At 45.0% G+C, this 15,310-nt stretch overlaps 1 protein-coding gene across 1 annotated transcript in view; it reads right to left on the bottom strand.

The window, feature by feature from the left end:
• Positions 1-4,456, bottom strand: part of myo16 (myosin XVI) — an 82,736-nt gene extending 78,280 nt beyond the window's left edge. The window contains exon 1 of the mRNA XM_071905248.2: positions 4,429-4,456. Coding sequence (XP_071761349.2) covers positions 4,429-4,456 — 28 coding nt within the window. The remainder of the gene's footprint in view (positions 1-4,428) is intronic.
• Positions 4,457-15,310: the final 10,854 nt, after the last annotated feature.

Below are 15,310 nucleotides of genomic sequence, written 5' to 3'. Positions count from 1 at the left end.
AGGTTCTTTTGTGTTCAGGTTCCAGACAAGAGAGGTCATTATTATCCTGTTCACGCCAGGTGTCTGCTTCAACTGTATTTCAGTTTGGGAACTTGGCTTCAGGGCTGAACAAACACACACACACACACACACACACACACACACACACACACAAACACCCTCAACCTACTGCCTTGTCCAATCTTTTGTTACTCCATCTCTCCATACTGCAGCTTTCCTCGCCCTTTCAGTTCCCTGTTCTCGCCACCATTCTCCTTCTCCTGTTGCAGATTTGTCCTCCTCATCCTCTCCTCCGCTCAGCCTCTCTGCCGTGTGACTCAGTGGCTGAGATGTGTGCTAAGTCTGAGTCCAGATTAGACACCTTTTAGAGTGGGTGCAGTGAACTAAGCTGCTCTGCTCTCCAGTCAAAGAAGCCTGTCAGTCTGAGGCGTAACTGTGCGGCAGCCCACTCTGATCCGAGTATGTACCGACCCACAGCCTGCGGGGGAGAGCACACACACCGAATACTGCTCACTGCAGGGCCATAATACATTCCATCAAGAAGCAGATCTCCTAACCACTCCTGGAGCATTACATGAAAATAAAGGTGCATACTAGAACTGAAAATGGTTTTTTGGAGAGATGCCGTAGAAGAACCATTTCTGGTTCCACAAAGAACCTTTCAAGAACCTTTTAATATCCCAAAGAACCATATAACCATAACTAAACCCCTCCATAATATATATTGTGCAATTGCAAATGAGGCTATACAAGGGCAGAAAAACAAAAACATGGCATCACTCCGAAGAACCATTTTCGGTTCCAGTTCACACCTTTATTTTTCTGTGCGTAGACAGGCACACACACACACACACACACACACACATCATACTGCATATTGCTTGTACTTCTATCCTTATGAGGACCTTCCAATAATTACATTCATTTCCTCACTAACCCTAACATTAACTCACCATCACATGCCTCACTGTAACTCTTACCCTAACATAAACCTAAACCTAATCCTAACCTAAACCCAAGTCCTAACGCTAAACTAGCCTCTTGAAGAAGAGCCAAAATGACCTCACTTGACAAAAATGTCCTCAAATGTCCTAAAACTCAAAAAGGTTCTCACAATGATAGTACAAGAACAGACAGACACACACACACACACACACACAATGCCCAGAATGTCGGCCTGTTGGCCAGAGATGGATGTATCGTGAGCAGCAGGCTGGGTAAGTGTGTCGAAGTGCCTTACACAGAGAGCGGGCCAGGGATACAGCTAAGGAACAACAAAGAGTCCTCACTGCAGGGAACCAGCTCACACTGGCACCGGCAAGAGTGACTGCAGAGGGATGGGGCACTGTCACATACTTCTGGTTTTGCTTCAATGGAAGCAAATATGATGGCATAAAAATGATGGCAAATTGTAAGAGTGCACTTGTAAGAGCGGGGAAGAGAGACAGATTTGGGCGAACAAGTGAAATCACTGCAGACCATAGTTTTTATTCAAATGCCGTTTGATTCGTCGCTGGTAGTACAAAGCTCAGATGATAAAGCATACGAGCACTGTCAGTTTCACCTCCAGGCAAGTGTGTGTGAGAGTGTGTGTGTGTGTGTGTGTGTGTGTGTATAGGAATTTGTTTCAGGCAGAGACAATGACAATGTTCAGAGAATAGACACAAGAAAGCAACAGTAGGTGACGGAATAAGAAGTATCATACGCTCAGTGAATACAGTGTGTGTGTTTGAGTGACTGTACATCACACAGAATGAGGATGTATGAACCAGTGGTGAACTCACACTGCACCCAGATCTCTCTCTCTCTCTCTCTCTCTCTCTCTCTCTCTCTCTCTCTCTCTCTCTCTGCCTCTCTCTCTCTGTCTCTCTCTCTGCCTCTCTCTCTCTGTCTCTCTCTCTCTCTAATTTCAATTCAACATGCTTTATTGGCATGAATAAGAGATATATAGCATCTAAGGACAATGAACTATGAACTAAAAAATAAACTCTCTCTATCCTTTCACTCTGTATTCATCCCTCTATGTATACCTTTGATCCTTGAGTCTTTGACTACAAACCCATGTCAAGCTGCCTTTCTTCATCTCTTTCTTGGTTTGGTCATCTTTTTCCATTTGTGTCTCCTCATTCACTCAACATTCAGTCTTCTATTTTATATGATAGATATAGATATAGATATATATTCTCCATGCATCCTCTCCTCTCCTCTCCTCAGCATGTTACCAGTTGTTATAGCTGCATCATAAAGAACAGGGGAAGTGCTCATAACTGGATTTATGTGGGAGATACACAAAACAGATTTCTCATTCATCTGCCCGCCCACCCCCCACCCCCCAACACACACACCCTCTCTCACACTCTCTCTGTGAGCCTTGTGAATCAGATATTAAACATGCAGTCAGGGCCACTGACACATCTTCCTACCCATCAACTCTCAGAGTATTACAGCACACGACAGACGTCACACAACATGGCATGTTGGTGCCGACACGTGTCACCCACAAGACAGACTGAGGGTTAAGGAGTCTATGACAGTAGCCGGGTTTCAATCGAAGGTGTTTTTTTTCTTTACGAATTATGTGTCAAATTAGAAGAGCTGAATGGAAATGGCAAAATTCAATAAAAATTTCCTCACTGTCACAAAAAAGTTTCTTATGCTCACTTTAAGCAGAATTTATTTTTGTTCATAAAGAAATTACACTATAAATAGTGATGGATATGTATTTAAATTAAAAACAATGACGTAGGCTCGGCATGCAGTAAAAAAACAACCGCAATTTACCTAATACTAATCAATTCTTGACAGACTTTCCATTTTTCACATGGATGTGTGAATTCGCTTCAACCCAGCTGAGGAAAACCTAATTCCTATTGCATTTGTTTGCGACAATTTAAAAGTTTACATACAATTTGCTTGACAGTTGGATGCAAACGTACCTAATAGCGCAACATCTGCTCTGGGCTCTTAAACAGCCATAAAAATAAATTAGACCGTGTAAACCAGAGGATGCTAGAGGAGGGTGATGACTTGCTGTGAATGGATAGATGGGAAGTGAATAAGAGAGAGAAAGCATGGTGGGATTGAGAATGAAGGGCAACAGGGCTGAATGAGTCTGAGGAGAGATGGAGGGAGCAGAGAGAGAGAGAGAGAGAGAGAGAGAGAGAGAGAAAGAGAGAGAGAGACAGAAAGAGAGAGAAAGAGAAAGACAGGATGGGGAGAGGTAGCTGTCTTGTCCTGCCTTCCCATCTCCAGGCTGTCAGGTATTGATTGAATGTGGAATATCCCATGTAGGCTCCAGCTAATAACACTGACGGCACTGCAGCAGCTTATAAATTAGAAGATAGCAAACAGACACACACGTACACACACAGACAAACACACACACACGCACACACACTTGCTGCAAACTGCATATATATTCATATGATATAGATATATGCTTGTGGTAACTGCTTGAGAGTGAGAGAAAGAGAGAGACACTGAGATGGTGAGTTACAGACCCAATGAGAGACAGGGAGAGAGAGAGAGAGAGACAGGGAATAAGCGAAAGACAAGGAGGGAGAGCGAGACAGAGAGAAAGAGAGAGAGGCAGGGAGAGAGAGACATCCTCTCCGACTCTATGACAGCCTTTAGCACCTCTATCGTAGTTATCACCCATTCGCCCTCTATCTTTTAGGAGGGTGGTAGCTCCCTCCTCCCCCTTCCTAACCTCTTCAACATGCAGCGTCCGTCACTCTCACTCATTCCTCCCTGGGTTTGTCCATCACTCTCCGCTCCACTCGGTCTCTCTCTCTTCATATGTCACTCATCCCATCCTCTCCTCCTTCCCGTTTACCAATCCTACTGTTCCTTCTCTCTTTCCATCCCTCCTCTAAATCACCCTCAGTTTCTCTCTCCCGCTGTCCTTCTCTCTCTCTGAATTACTTAAGACTCAGTCTGTCAGTGTGTTCTGAATATGACAGACTCTCATGAGAGCCGCATCTTTCTCCCGTTCTTCTCTCTGCCGCTACCTGCCGCATTCACCGGTCAACTTCACACATCTGCAGCAGCTCTCTGCAGCAAGCGCACACACCCACTCACTGCACTTACACACACACACACACACACACACACACATATACGTGCAAGCATACACACATACCTATACACAAACTGGCTACCATGAAGATGAGTTCAGATTGCAGTCAGGAACAAGTTTATTATTCCTGTGCATGTAATTGACGGTCCGGAGCAGCAGACCAGAATCCAGTGAAACACACTGAGAGAGCATGTAAAACTCATACAGTATATGACACCCTGCAGATGCATGAGGTAATACAATGGGCACACACCCATGGCTGAGGCATGCACAAATACACATGATGCACATACGCACACACACCTGCCATCATAGAAAGACAAATAAAGAGATGCTGATTGGCTACTTACAGCATTTGATGAAATGGTAGTGAGACATTTTCTGGCTGTGTGAGTTAATCAGCCAGTCAGCCAGTCAATCAGGCTGGCAGGCAAGCAGGCAGGCAGGGAGGGAGTCAGTAAGTCAGGCAGGCAGACAGGAGGCAGCTACAGGTTCCAGCTAAACTAACTAACGCGGCGCTAGAGCTAGTAACCCGGCAGGATGCATTATTCATCTGGCTCCCCACACGCTATCCACGCTCCGCTCCCCCGTCTGCATTATTCACCAGCACCGGCACCAGCAGCAGCAGCGGCAGCGGCAGCTCCGGTTGCAGCCCATGCAGCACCTACACACACACACACGCACACAGACCCAGACACACGCGCGCACACACACTCCCTCGGTCAGTCACACACACGCCGACGGCGAGAAAGAGCTGCGGCTGCTCCTAGCTCTCCTCGCCCACAGCCAGATAAGCGCCACACAACGTCTTCCCAGCCATGACCGACGCACGTGCTCCGCTCACGTCACTGACTGACAGCCGGCTCAGCCCGCCCCCCCGCGCAACACACCCCCGCTGACGCAATGCTCCTCACCTCCTTACACACCCCCTTCCTCCCTGCCTCTCTCCTTCTCTCCATCACATACATACACACACACACACACACACACACACACACACACAGATACACTGACTCACACAGATTCACACTTCTTTCTACTACCCTCTTCCTCCTGAGCTGAAAGAAGAAAAAGGGGGTGGAATTAATTGTGCCTCCTCATGCCGGAGATGTGCCGGTGAGAGGGAGAGGGAGAGAGAGAGACAGAGGGAGAGAAAGAGAGAGAGAGAGAGAGAGAGAGAGAGAGAGAGAGAAGGGGGGGGGTCACTGGAGAGAGATAGGAATGGAAAAATGGAAGGAAACACAGATAGCTACAGCAGGGGGAGCAAGAGAAGGAAAAATAAGCAAGAGATGAGTAGAGAGAGGGAGGGGGGAGCATTAAATTGGATAGGAAGAGGGCAGCCAAAGAGAGAGAGAGAGAGAGAGAGAGGGAGAGAGAGAGAGAGAGAGAGAGAGAGAGAGGGAGAGAGGAGAGAGAGAGAGAGAGAGAGAGAGAGAGAGAGAGAGAGAGAGAGAGAGAGAGAGAGAGAGAGAGAGAGAGAGAGAGAGTTAAGCTGCTGCAGTGCGGCTCTTGGTGCGGTGACAGGTTAAGTGCTCACCGAGTCTTAAACTGGCCACAAATTAACTGCAGATAAGACTGGTTCACTGGAATGGTAGAACATAAGACCAACACACATGCACACATGTGCACACACAAAAACACACACACACACACACAAACACAAACACACACACACATAGATGAGTGACACCTAGTGTGTATGTGCTTGTAGCCTCAGTGTGTCTGTAGGGCACTCGCTGCTGACTTTGTGCTTTAAGGCTGATTTGCATATATGAATACCTAAGCCTGGCATTAAAAAGAGGATTTGCAGAAGGATGGTGACATTGTGTGTGTGTGAGTGAATGAGAGGGAAAATTACAGAGAGAGAAAGAGAGAGGGAGAGGCAAAAGAAGAGAGAAACAGCAGGCTAAAGAGAAAGAGACAGAAAGATACAGAGAGAGAGTGAGAGAGAACAAAAAAGACTAGCACACACACACACACACACAACGTGGATGAGTGTGAAACAGCTTAACAGGGTGTGCAGAGTGTGACTAAAGCAGGGTTTTGACACACATTTCAAATCTGTGCCACGGTGCTCGCACATCTGCAGGTTAAAATCATAGCAAGCTGCATTTCCTATGGGAGATTTTGTGCTATTATATCTATCTTTGCTGTCAGTGGATTCACTTCTCACCCATATCTACAGCACTAGAGGATGAGCATGGGGATTGGAGGGAAGGGGGGGGGGGGTAAAAGAACGTGAGAGGCAGGTGAGGATGACTTAGTGACGACACTGAAAGGAGAAGAGCAGGAGAGAGAGAGAGCTTGAAAGGGAGAGCGAGAGGAAGACAGAAACCGGGAGATGGATGCTCGAGTAAATCCTGTCATAGGAAATCAGGTCACAAAAACAACTCTCTGCCTCTGCTGCAACACGCAGCCAGAAATGCCTCTTCCAACATCCACCTGGATAATATAACACATCAGCTCAGTGTGTGTGTGTGTGCATGTGTGTGTGCAAATGTGCGTGTTTGCCAGAAAATAATTGTGTCAAGACTCCTTAAGATGTTCTTTCCTTTTTCCTATCAACACTGTGCTGGAGAGGTCATTTGGTGTGTGTCTATGCGTGTGTGTGTGTGTGTGTGTGTGTGTGTGTGTGTAGGTGTGTGTGTCTGTGTGAGTGCTTGCAAAGGTGTTACAATCAATACCTACTAAGTCACATAGCTTAATACCAGCCATGACTTGCCTGTGTGTGAATGCTTAAACTTGTGAAAGTTGTCACATGTGCACACACGCACAAAACACACATACACACACACACACACACACACACACACACACACCTCTGCTGTCCTCACACTGCTGGGTAGGGTAGTGTTTTTAGGTCAAGGCTAACACACTGACTCCCACATTAGCACTTTACCAGTCACATACAGACCTCACAGCGGTAGATCTGACAAGAAAATGTCTTGCTTTTCCATCTGAACGTCGTGAGGCATTACTGGCTCATGCAGCATCTTGCCTCCTCTGCCCAGCAGCGATAGCCATGTAACATGCCATTTCAGGGAACGAACGGTGACACAGTGGAACACGGGACAAATGGTGACACAAGGTCTCAATTTAAAGCACCTCGCTAGAAGGCAAGTCAACTCATCTCTGGCGCTGCGCAGACACAGCTACGAGATAACGACTTTGAGTCACGTTCTAATAATGTCGAGCTCTCTGCAGCTGCAATTAGGTCAAGCACTGAAACAGCGAGGTACACAGAGAGATAATGATAGAGTGAAGGAAACAGAGATACACAAGAGAGATAGGCTTTATGATATACCACAGATATACATGTTTAAATATACATGACCAAAAAAATCCCCGATTTCTCCCCGTTAAGAGAGAGGGAGAAAATCCAAATTCTCCTCGGGCAAGGAAACACTGCAGGCCTAGCCGCTTAGTATGTGTCAGCGTGCCATAGCCGGGGGGACAGGAACAGTAACATGACTGAATTATTCTCAGCTCATATAAAATACTCTTAGAATTCTAATCATTATCAACCGTTGTCGGTTATACTACAATTAGTCTAATCATTTCTCTCCCATGCTTCGATAGGATCTCTTGCAATGTATTTTAATCGGTTTTAACAAGATTGTTAGTAAATGTCAGTAAAGCATCTTTGAACTGAACTGAGAAAGAGATGTAGTCATTACCGGTAAAATAAGTGTATTAATAAAGCACTGGGAAAGACATTTTTTTTCCATGATATCACAAGGAAATATAGGATTTGAAATGCCACTGAAACATATTCCAGTTTGTTAAAATTCCACACGCATTTCTCAATGTGTTTGCTCCAAAGTCTGGATGTGTGCAACAGTATGTCTGTGCATGTTTGCATACAGTATTAGAAGAGATGTAATGCATTACTGCTCAGAGCACATATTTGAGTGTTTGGAGTGTGTGCTTCCCTGCTTCTACACAGCAGTGACGAACTGACATAGTAACAGCTTAAGTCCCACAGGATATGACAAATGTTATTCTATTTGACACAATTGTCAATCTGCCATTGACACCCTCAGGTGTCAATCGATTCTGCGACAGCGTTACTACTATTGAGTGTGCGTATGTGTGTGCTCGGGTGTGATCTGTTTAACTAACGCTGAATACAGCAGGATGTCTGATGCAGGAAATGTTCCCAATTACTGCAAAGCCAAAGGCCCTAGGAAAGTTTGGGGGCGATGCATTAAATATGAGACGAGATCTCTATGGATTAATTATTCATCTTATGTGATATATTTACACTAATAAATATTTATTTATTTTACTAGCCAAATTTTAAATTTTGCATAATATTAGCATATATTATGTATGACTTAATGTTGACGAGCAAATAAAGACCCTGAAGACTAGCTGGCTTTGAGATCCTCCGATGTTATTCAGCCCATAGAGTTGTTTCTTCACAGTTTGCTTGGGAGGAAATTATGGTGGAACGGTCTGTCTGCCCTGCATTGCTTCGTGCATTGGACACATGCACACACACATGCACACAAGTATGCACACACACACACACGCAAGCTTCCTAGGCAAGCGAACATAGGCCACACAAACCAGAAACTAGAATCCCACACATGTCCCAACGGGCCACTGGACTGTCTGATTACAATCTCTTGTTAATGAGAAACTCTAAGCACACACACACACACACCATCCACGTTAATCCAGTGCCTTTTTATTCAGTGGATTACACGTTATCTTCCAAGCCTCTCTGTGTCTCTCTGTGCCTCCCCCTCTTTCTCTACACCTGCATGGTGAAGGTCATTTGAACTTCTTATAGTTATTTTCCAGAGGCATCGATTTGTCCACTGATCTGTAATCTCATGCTGTCAGTATTTTCAGCTTTACAAGCACTGTCACTGACACTGTGGCCTGTGCCTCCAGGTAGCATAGCATCACTCACACACACACACACAAACTCACACAAAAAGGCTCTTTACATCTAAATATGGAGACTATGTCATTTGTTTAACTGCACTTTCAATGTACTTGACATGAGTCATTCTTGGAGGAGTTAGTTAAAGCAGATGTTAGGAAAACTAAATTACTAGGTTTGATTGTGTGAGCAGTCATCTAATAATAAGGGCTTTGAGATGCAGACAGCCTACACTTCATGACTAATACTCTGGTGGATGGAGTGTGTGTGTATGAAATGACCAAATGCAACTGAAACGGTAAAACGACAACAAATATCCTTCAGCAACACAAACGGCAACAACCTGGGAACACAAGATGTAGAAGGTGGTTTATCTAAAGCTGTGTCCAGTTAAACTGCTCAACGGCTGTTAGATTTTGCGGCATCCCGGCTCAACATGCCTCAATGGTGACGCGTGCCCCAATCTGCCCAAGTGTACCGTGTATTTTATTTAGCCGTGTCCGTGTGTTAAACACAGCCAGGCTGGCCCTCTGACCGCTGCATGGTGCTGATGTCATGATGGTTTTCTGGACAACATGCTGCTGAGGTTATGGGAGTGACGCGCTGATGTCATCCGCCACTGGGACCCTGCTGTTCCACGCCTGTTTGTTACACAGGATTAGAAGGCTAATTGAGTGTTGCTTCCCTCCCTCTTCCTAGATAGCATTATACAAGCACTTGTGTGTGTATGAGTGTGTGTTTGTGCATGTGTGTGTGTGTGTGCGTGTTTGTACATGCGTATGTGTGTGTTGGAATATCGGTGCACTGTTTAGTACACTCCTTTCTATGTGTTTTGCTTGGGGTATGAGGATGGGAGCTCTGCTAAAGGATTGATATTTTCTCCTAGGCTCAGATGAGGGAGAGTGAGTTTTTATATCAAAGTGTACAACGCTCCAGAGCACAGCAAAAAAATAAATAAATTAATTTAAAAAAAAACACAGCAGCTTCCTCCATTTGCTCTGCTCTCAGAAAGCAATCTAGCAGAGCACAAACTAGCAACACTATTGACTAGGGAAGGATTCAGCCTAATCGAAGGCAACATGTACAAACACAAGCTTTCATGTACCAGTACAAACACACGTACACACAGGCACAGGCATGCACACACACACAAACTTTAAAGGGATGCACTGATGATTTAAACTTTTTGGCTCATTTCCATCATGGCGCACCTATTTTTACCATACCCATAGGCTATTTCCCACTGCATGGCTTTGTTGTTATGAATTGGAACAGGTCCCCTTTAATAGAGGTGAGCAGGAGCACGACAGAAATAAGCATCACATATGAAAACACACGCATCCTTCAGTATGAGCGGAAAATGTTTAGAGCCGTCAGATGAAAGCAAATTATATTTTTCTGACCGGGTTCAGGAAATATAAATTAAATTCTAAAATAAATTCTTGGCTCTTTCCCTGCAAAGACTGCATACAGCATCAATGAATTTGCAATGATGGACTATGGCTTTGAATTCACCAGGATGTTTGTCAGAGAGATTTTTTATTAAATTTTAAGCTGAATGCAATCCTATGAGCAGTGGAAGGCTATGTGACTGTTCTGATGTACTGAGCAACAGTCAAGGTGGGTCTAGGAAGTGGGGAAATTATATAGAGATAAATGCAAAACACTATTACACCAGTGTTTTCCTTTAAATCCACAGATCTCCATTTGTACGTATGAAACCTGCTTTAATCAGAGTATCACCCTGTAGGCTGGATTATACTGTAATCCTACCATCTTCTCCTCCAAAACACCAGCTCAGCACAGGGTTACACTGAACAGCAGGCATTAATATATAATATCCATAATACTAGTTAATAGCCTAGTAATGGTGTTGGAATACTGGTGCATTTCCAAGATGGATCTTTGCCAGCAATGGGAGGAATTAAACGTTTCTCTGCATGATGCTGCAGTGGCAAGAAACTTTTATGACAACTGCTATCTAATTTGAAGGTTTTCTTTGGTCCAAGGTTTCTCTAACCATTATTTATCCACTGAATGTTAATTGAGCATGCATGTTCTTTTTTTATCAGTGCCCTTCACATTCGTACACATTCACATCTGGGAGCTGCACAGTAAGCTCCCAGTGCCGTGCTCAAGGGCTTCTTGATGGTACAGTAGTTGCTGAGGGAGCCAGTCCAGGGTCCAAATCAGTGGCCACCCGGTCACAAAGCCCTCTTCACTAACCTCTAGTCTAATGCCGCCCTCATTGACATCTCAGAGGTTAGCATGAAGTATTCATCTAATGTCATTTGCATGGGTTTTAAGGACATTAAAGTACAATTTCAGATATACACAGAAGACTGTTGCAGTGTTGAATCCGTGTCAAATATCACACTACTGCAAAAAGATGACGAACAACAATGATCAAGGCAAGAATGGCATACAAGGCCAGGCCGAAACGTCATCTAATGAAGTATATAGTATTTTCTATGGAGCTAGAGTGTGCGACACAATTTTTCTTGTTTTATTCTATTATTTTATTCTTGTTTTATTCTGTTTAAGCATTATTCTGTTAAAGCAGTGACACTGTCCTTCAATACAGAGGAGATACCGTACTCTTACCACAGTAGCTCAATCACATACTTAAACCACAGTGGTTAAAAAGCCAAGTGGCACTTTGAACGGCACACAGGCGCTGATGGAAAAGGCTACAGAGTGAAGCAGTTCCCCCTCACAAATCCCCTTTCAGTTTGACATTCAACTACAGCTATGCCGCACATGCGTGTGCTCACAGCAACAAGCACTAGCAAGCACAAGCACAAGGCAAATCAGTCAGCTGCTCGGCAAACACACACACACACACACACGCACACACACTCAGAGCTCCAGAGGGTTTCAGTGTACCTCTCTCCTGATTGCCCACGCCTCAATGGAACATCACAGGAACCAATTAGATGTGATCTGCATGTCAGGGAAGACAGGGCCTAAGGGGGCCAATGGAGACAGACAGGCTGGACTGCCACTGAATGTTTGATAAAGCCTCACTATTAGCAAAGAGATGGAAGGACCAGAAGAAACAGAAGAGCAGTGATCAACTAGAGATGGCAGCGCTGAGTGGAAGTTTAGTAAGGAGGACAGAGGAAGTGGGGAGGGGATATGATCCTAACTGGGAGTCAGTCATTAATTGGCAGCCTGATTCAAGTCAGATATCTACAGTATGTGTGTAAATTATTTACTGGCTGTGGTACGTCTCTAGAAATAACTGTGAAGCATCCACTGACAATAAGCCCGAGGTACAGTGCAGTATCTCTCCCAGATTGTGGCATACAGCGGCACCTGTCAAAGTCTAATTCCTGTAATTTCAGAGTCGCCCTTATAACAGTCTATGCTAGGAAGGAGGAGAGAGATAGACCATCTGTAGCGTCTTCCAGTGGGGAGATTGCAGCAAATGGCAGGGTGGGCGACTGATTCAGCTCATTATGACTGTTGGCCAGGGGGAGGAAGAAACAGACAGGTTGGGGGAGAGAGATGGGAGAGAGAGGAGTGATGAGAGAGGGGGAGTAAAGTGAATATTCAGTCGGAGTCAGGAGAATTTTAAAGACAAATGGAGAAAATTAGTATGTGACAAAGGCGGAGAGGAGGAGTGCTATAACAATTAATAACTTATGAGCCAGTCAGTTTCTCTCCTCTCACGCGTTCCTCCTCTGTCTGCCTTCTCCCTACAATTATCGTTTTTCTTCTCCCGCTAAAATCTCTCTCTCCCCTTTCGTTCTCCTCTCTTCTCCACTATCCCCAAACCATCAACAAGTCTATCTCTCTCTGCCTTTGTCTACCCTTTACCACTCTCTCTCTCCCAGCTTCCAGCTCCAAGCAGCTGGCACAATGGAAATAAAGGACGCCTGGAAGCTTCAGCCCGAGACAATCAATAACCAGACACACAAAAGAACAGCGCAGTCCAACAAGCCCCAGCGTAGCCCCTCGGTGGAGCAGCACTCAATACAGAGGCAGCGTCCTCCTCTTACCTTGTTCTGTTCCCGACTGACTAGGACTGAAAACCATGACTGCTGCCTGACATATGCACAAACACACAAAAACGCACACACACACACTCGGTGACTCACAACAAGCTAAAAGACTGAAGCACAGTTGGAGCTAACTACTAACCCACATCCCTAAAGTCTCATACTTAGACACACAGACAAGCAGGCAGACCATGCTGCTTATGTTATCAGGCCACACTGACAGCTGTCCCTGAATTCCCTAAGCTACCTCCTGACCCCAGTGTATGTGAAGCACACACACATACATACACACACACACACACACACACACACACTCATGAACATATAGATACACACACCCTCAGCTGTTCTGCCCTGGGCAAGGCCTGGAAAACTGAACTCACCGCAGCACAGATAGGGAGTGGTGCAAAACGGCAGATTGAGTGAGGGATGTGAAGAGAGAGAGAAGTGAAAGAGAGGAGGAGGAAGAGCAACCAGGACAGAGAGAGGAAGAGAACGACTGGACTGCATGAATATGGCTGTAATGATAATTAAATGATTAAAACGTTTGAATGATTTAAAGGAAAAAAACAATTTTTCTGCACCACTTCTAGCGTACATAACATGGTAACTATTTTCAACTACAGTGGGCATTCTACATTAAATTAAATATTGAGACGGTATGCCAATATTCAACGATTACTGACTGTGGAACTAAAATCGTTACATATGATTAGACAAGAGAGTGAAAAAGAGATGGACCCAGAGAGAAAGACCGAGAGAAAAATTGAGAGGTTAAGAGAGAGAAAGTGCCACGAGACGAGAGTAAGAGAGTTAGAAGAGAAGAGCGATGGTGAGAGAGACTCTAAGAGAGATAAACAGAGAAAAGGTGCGCGAAAGAGATTAAGAGATGAAACAGAGAGAGAGAGAGACAGAGTGAGAGAGATAGTCTGCTGATCCTGTAGATCAGTAGAGGATTGTCCAGGCCGCTGATCTAATAATTCACAGTGTGGCCAAGTAGTCGAGCCACAGCTACCATGTTATTCCACAGCATAACAACCTGCAGCTTTACTCTGCTTAACACTTAGTGTCCACACACCTCCCTCACACACACACACACACACACACACATGTAAAGCCACACTAAAAGTACATACAGTAAACCACAGTAGAAGTGCCATTGATTGATAAAACCTAACTTATTTTCTCCCATGACCATACAATACCACTTCACATATCCCATAAGGTAGACCTACAGTGTGTGTGTGTGTGTGTGTGGGCATGTGTGTATAAATGTGTGTGAGTGTCTGTGTGCAGGCGAAGTCCAGCTGACCCATCTGACCACAGCCTTGCCAACCAGCTGACTCCACCAGGAGGGAGGACAGACTGCACACACACACACACACACACACACACACACACACAAAAGCCCTTCCAGCTGACTTCAGCATGGTGTAAACACAACTCATCAGGTCGCTAAGCAACCTCCTTGAAACGCCTCCTTCTTTCCAGTAGACTTGGAGAGAGGACAAGAGAGGGAGAGAGTGAAGAGAGAAAGAGAGAGAAAGAAAAAAAAAAGCCTAATTATGTTGCGGCGCAAATAAGCAAGAATGTACTAATGAAAACAGGCGTAAAAATAGTAAAAAGCTAAAAGGAGAAGAGAGGCCCAGAGTGAAATGGCTTGGATTCAAATCATTTACTTACAACTTTGCGGCTCCGCTGAAAATCCACTGTGCAGAGTTGCGCGTCGAGCTACAGAGCGGTTCTGCTCTCAGTGAACAGAGCTGAGACAGGCTGCACAGAGAGAGAGAGAGAGAGAGAGAGAGAGAGAGAGAGAGAGATTGGACCTGGCATACCACTACACTACTGACCCATTTGTGCCCCCAACCATGCCATCCAATAAGCTGACAGACTTACACTTACTCACTCCGTCAAGCTTTTTTTACTGACTTAAAGACACATGAGCCCGGCTCTACATCGTCTGTACTGGATCCATTTAACCTCCACCCTGATTTGCATGCAGCATGCAAACAGGTTTGTTTGTGTGTGTGTGTGTGTGTGTGTGTACACATAGACATACAACACAGAAACACACACACACCTACCTATCATTGGCAGGGACATTCTCCTTCAGCTTCAAATTAAACTGTCTGAAATGGCCTCATGTATATTCATCCATTCCCTATTTATAATTGATGCCCTGAGCCTTGGGACCAGGCTGAGGCCGGACAGATTGGCCTCTGTCATCTCACTCCGTCCCAAAGACACCTTCACCGCACCAAGGCTGCTCCTCTAGACTCCGCCTCACAATAACAACACAGCCCGACCTTGGGGAATAAAGAAGTCTAAAGCACA

The sequence above is a fragment of the Centroberyx gerrardi genome, chromosome 10 (genome assembly GCF_048128805.1).
Source record: "Centroberyx gerrardi isolate f3 chromosome 10, fCenGer3.hap1.cur.20231027, whole genome shotgun sequence".
NCBI lineage: Eukaryota > Metazoa > Chordata > Actinopteri > Beryciformes > Berycidae > Centroberyx > Centroberyx gerrardi.
The sequence above is the reverse complement of the archived record's forward strand: the minus strand, read 5'-3'. Positions and strand labels throughout refer to the sequence as shown.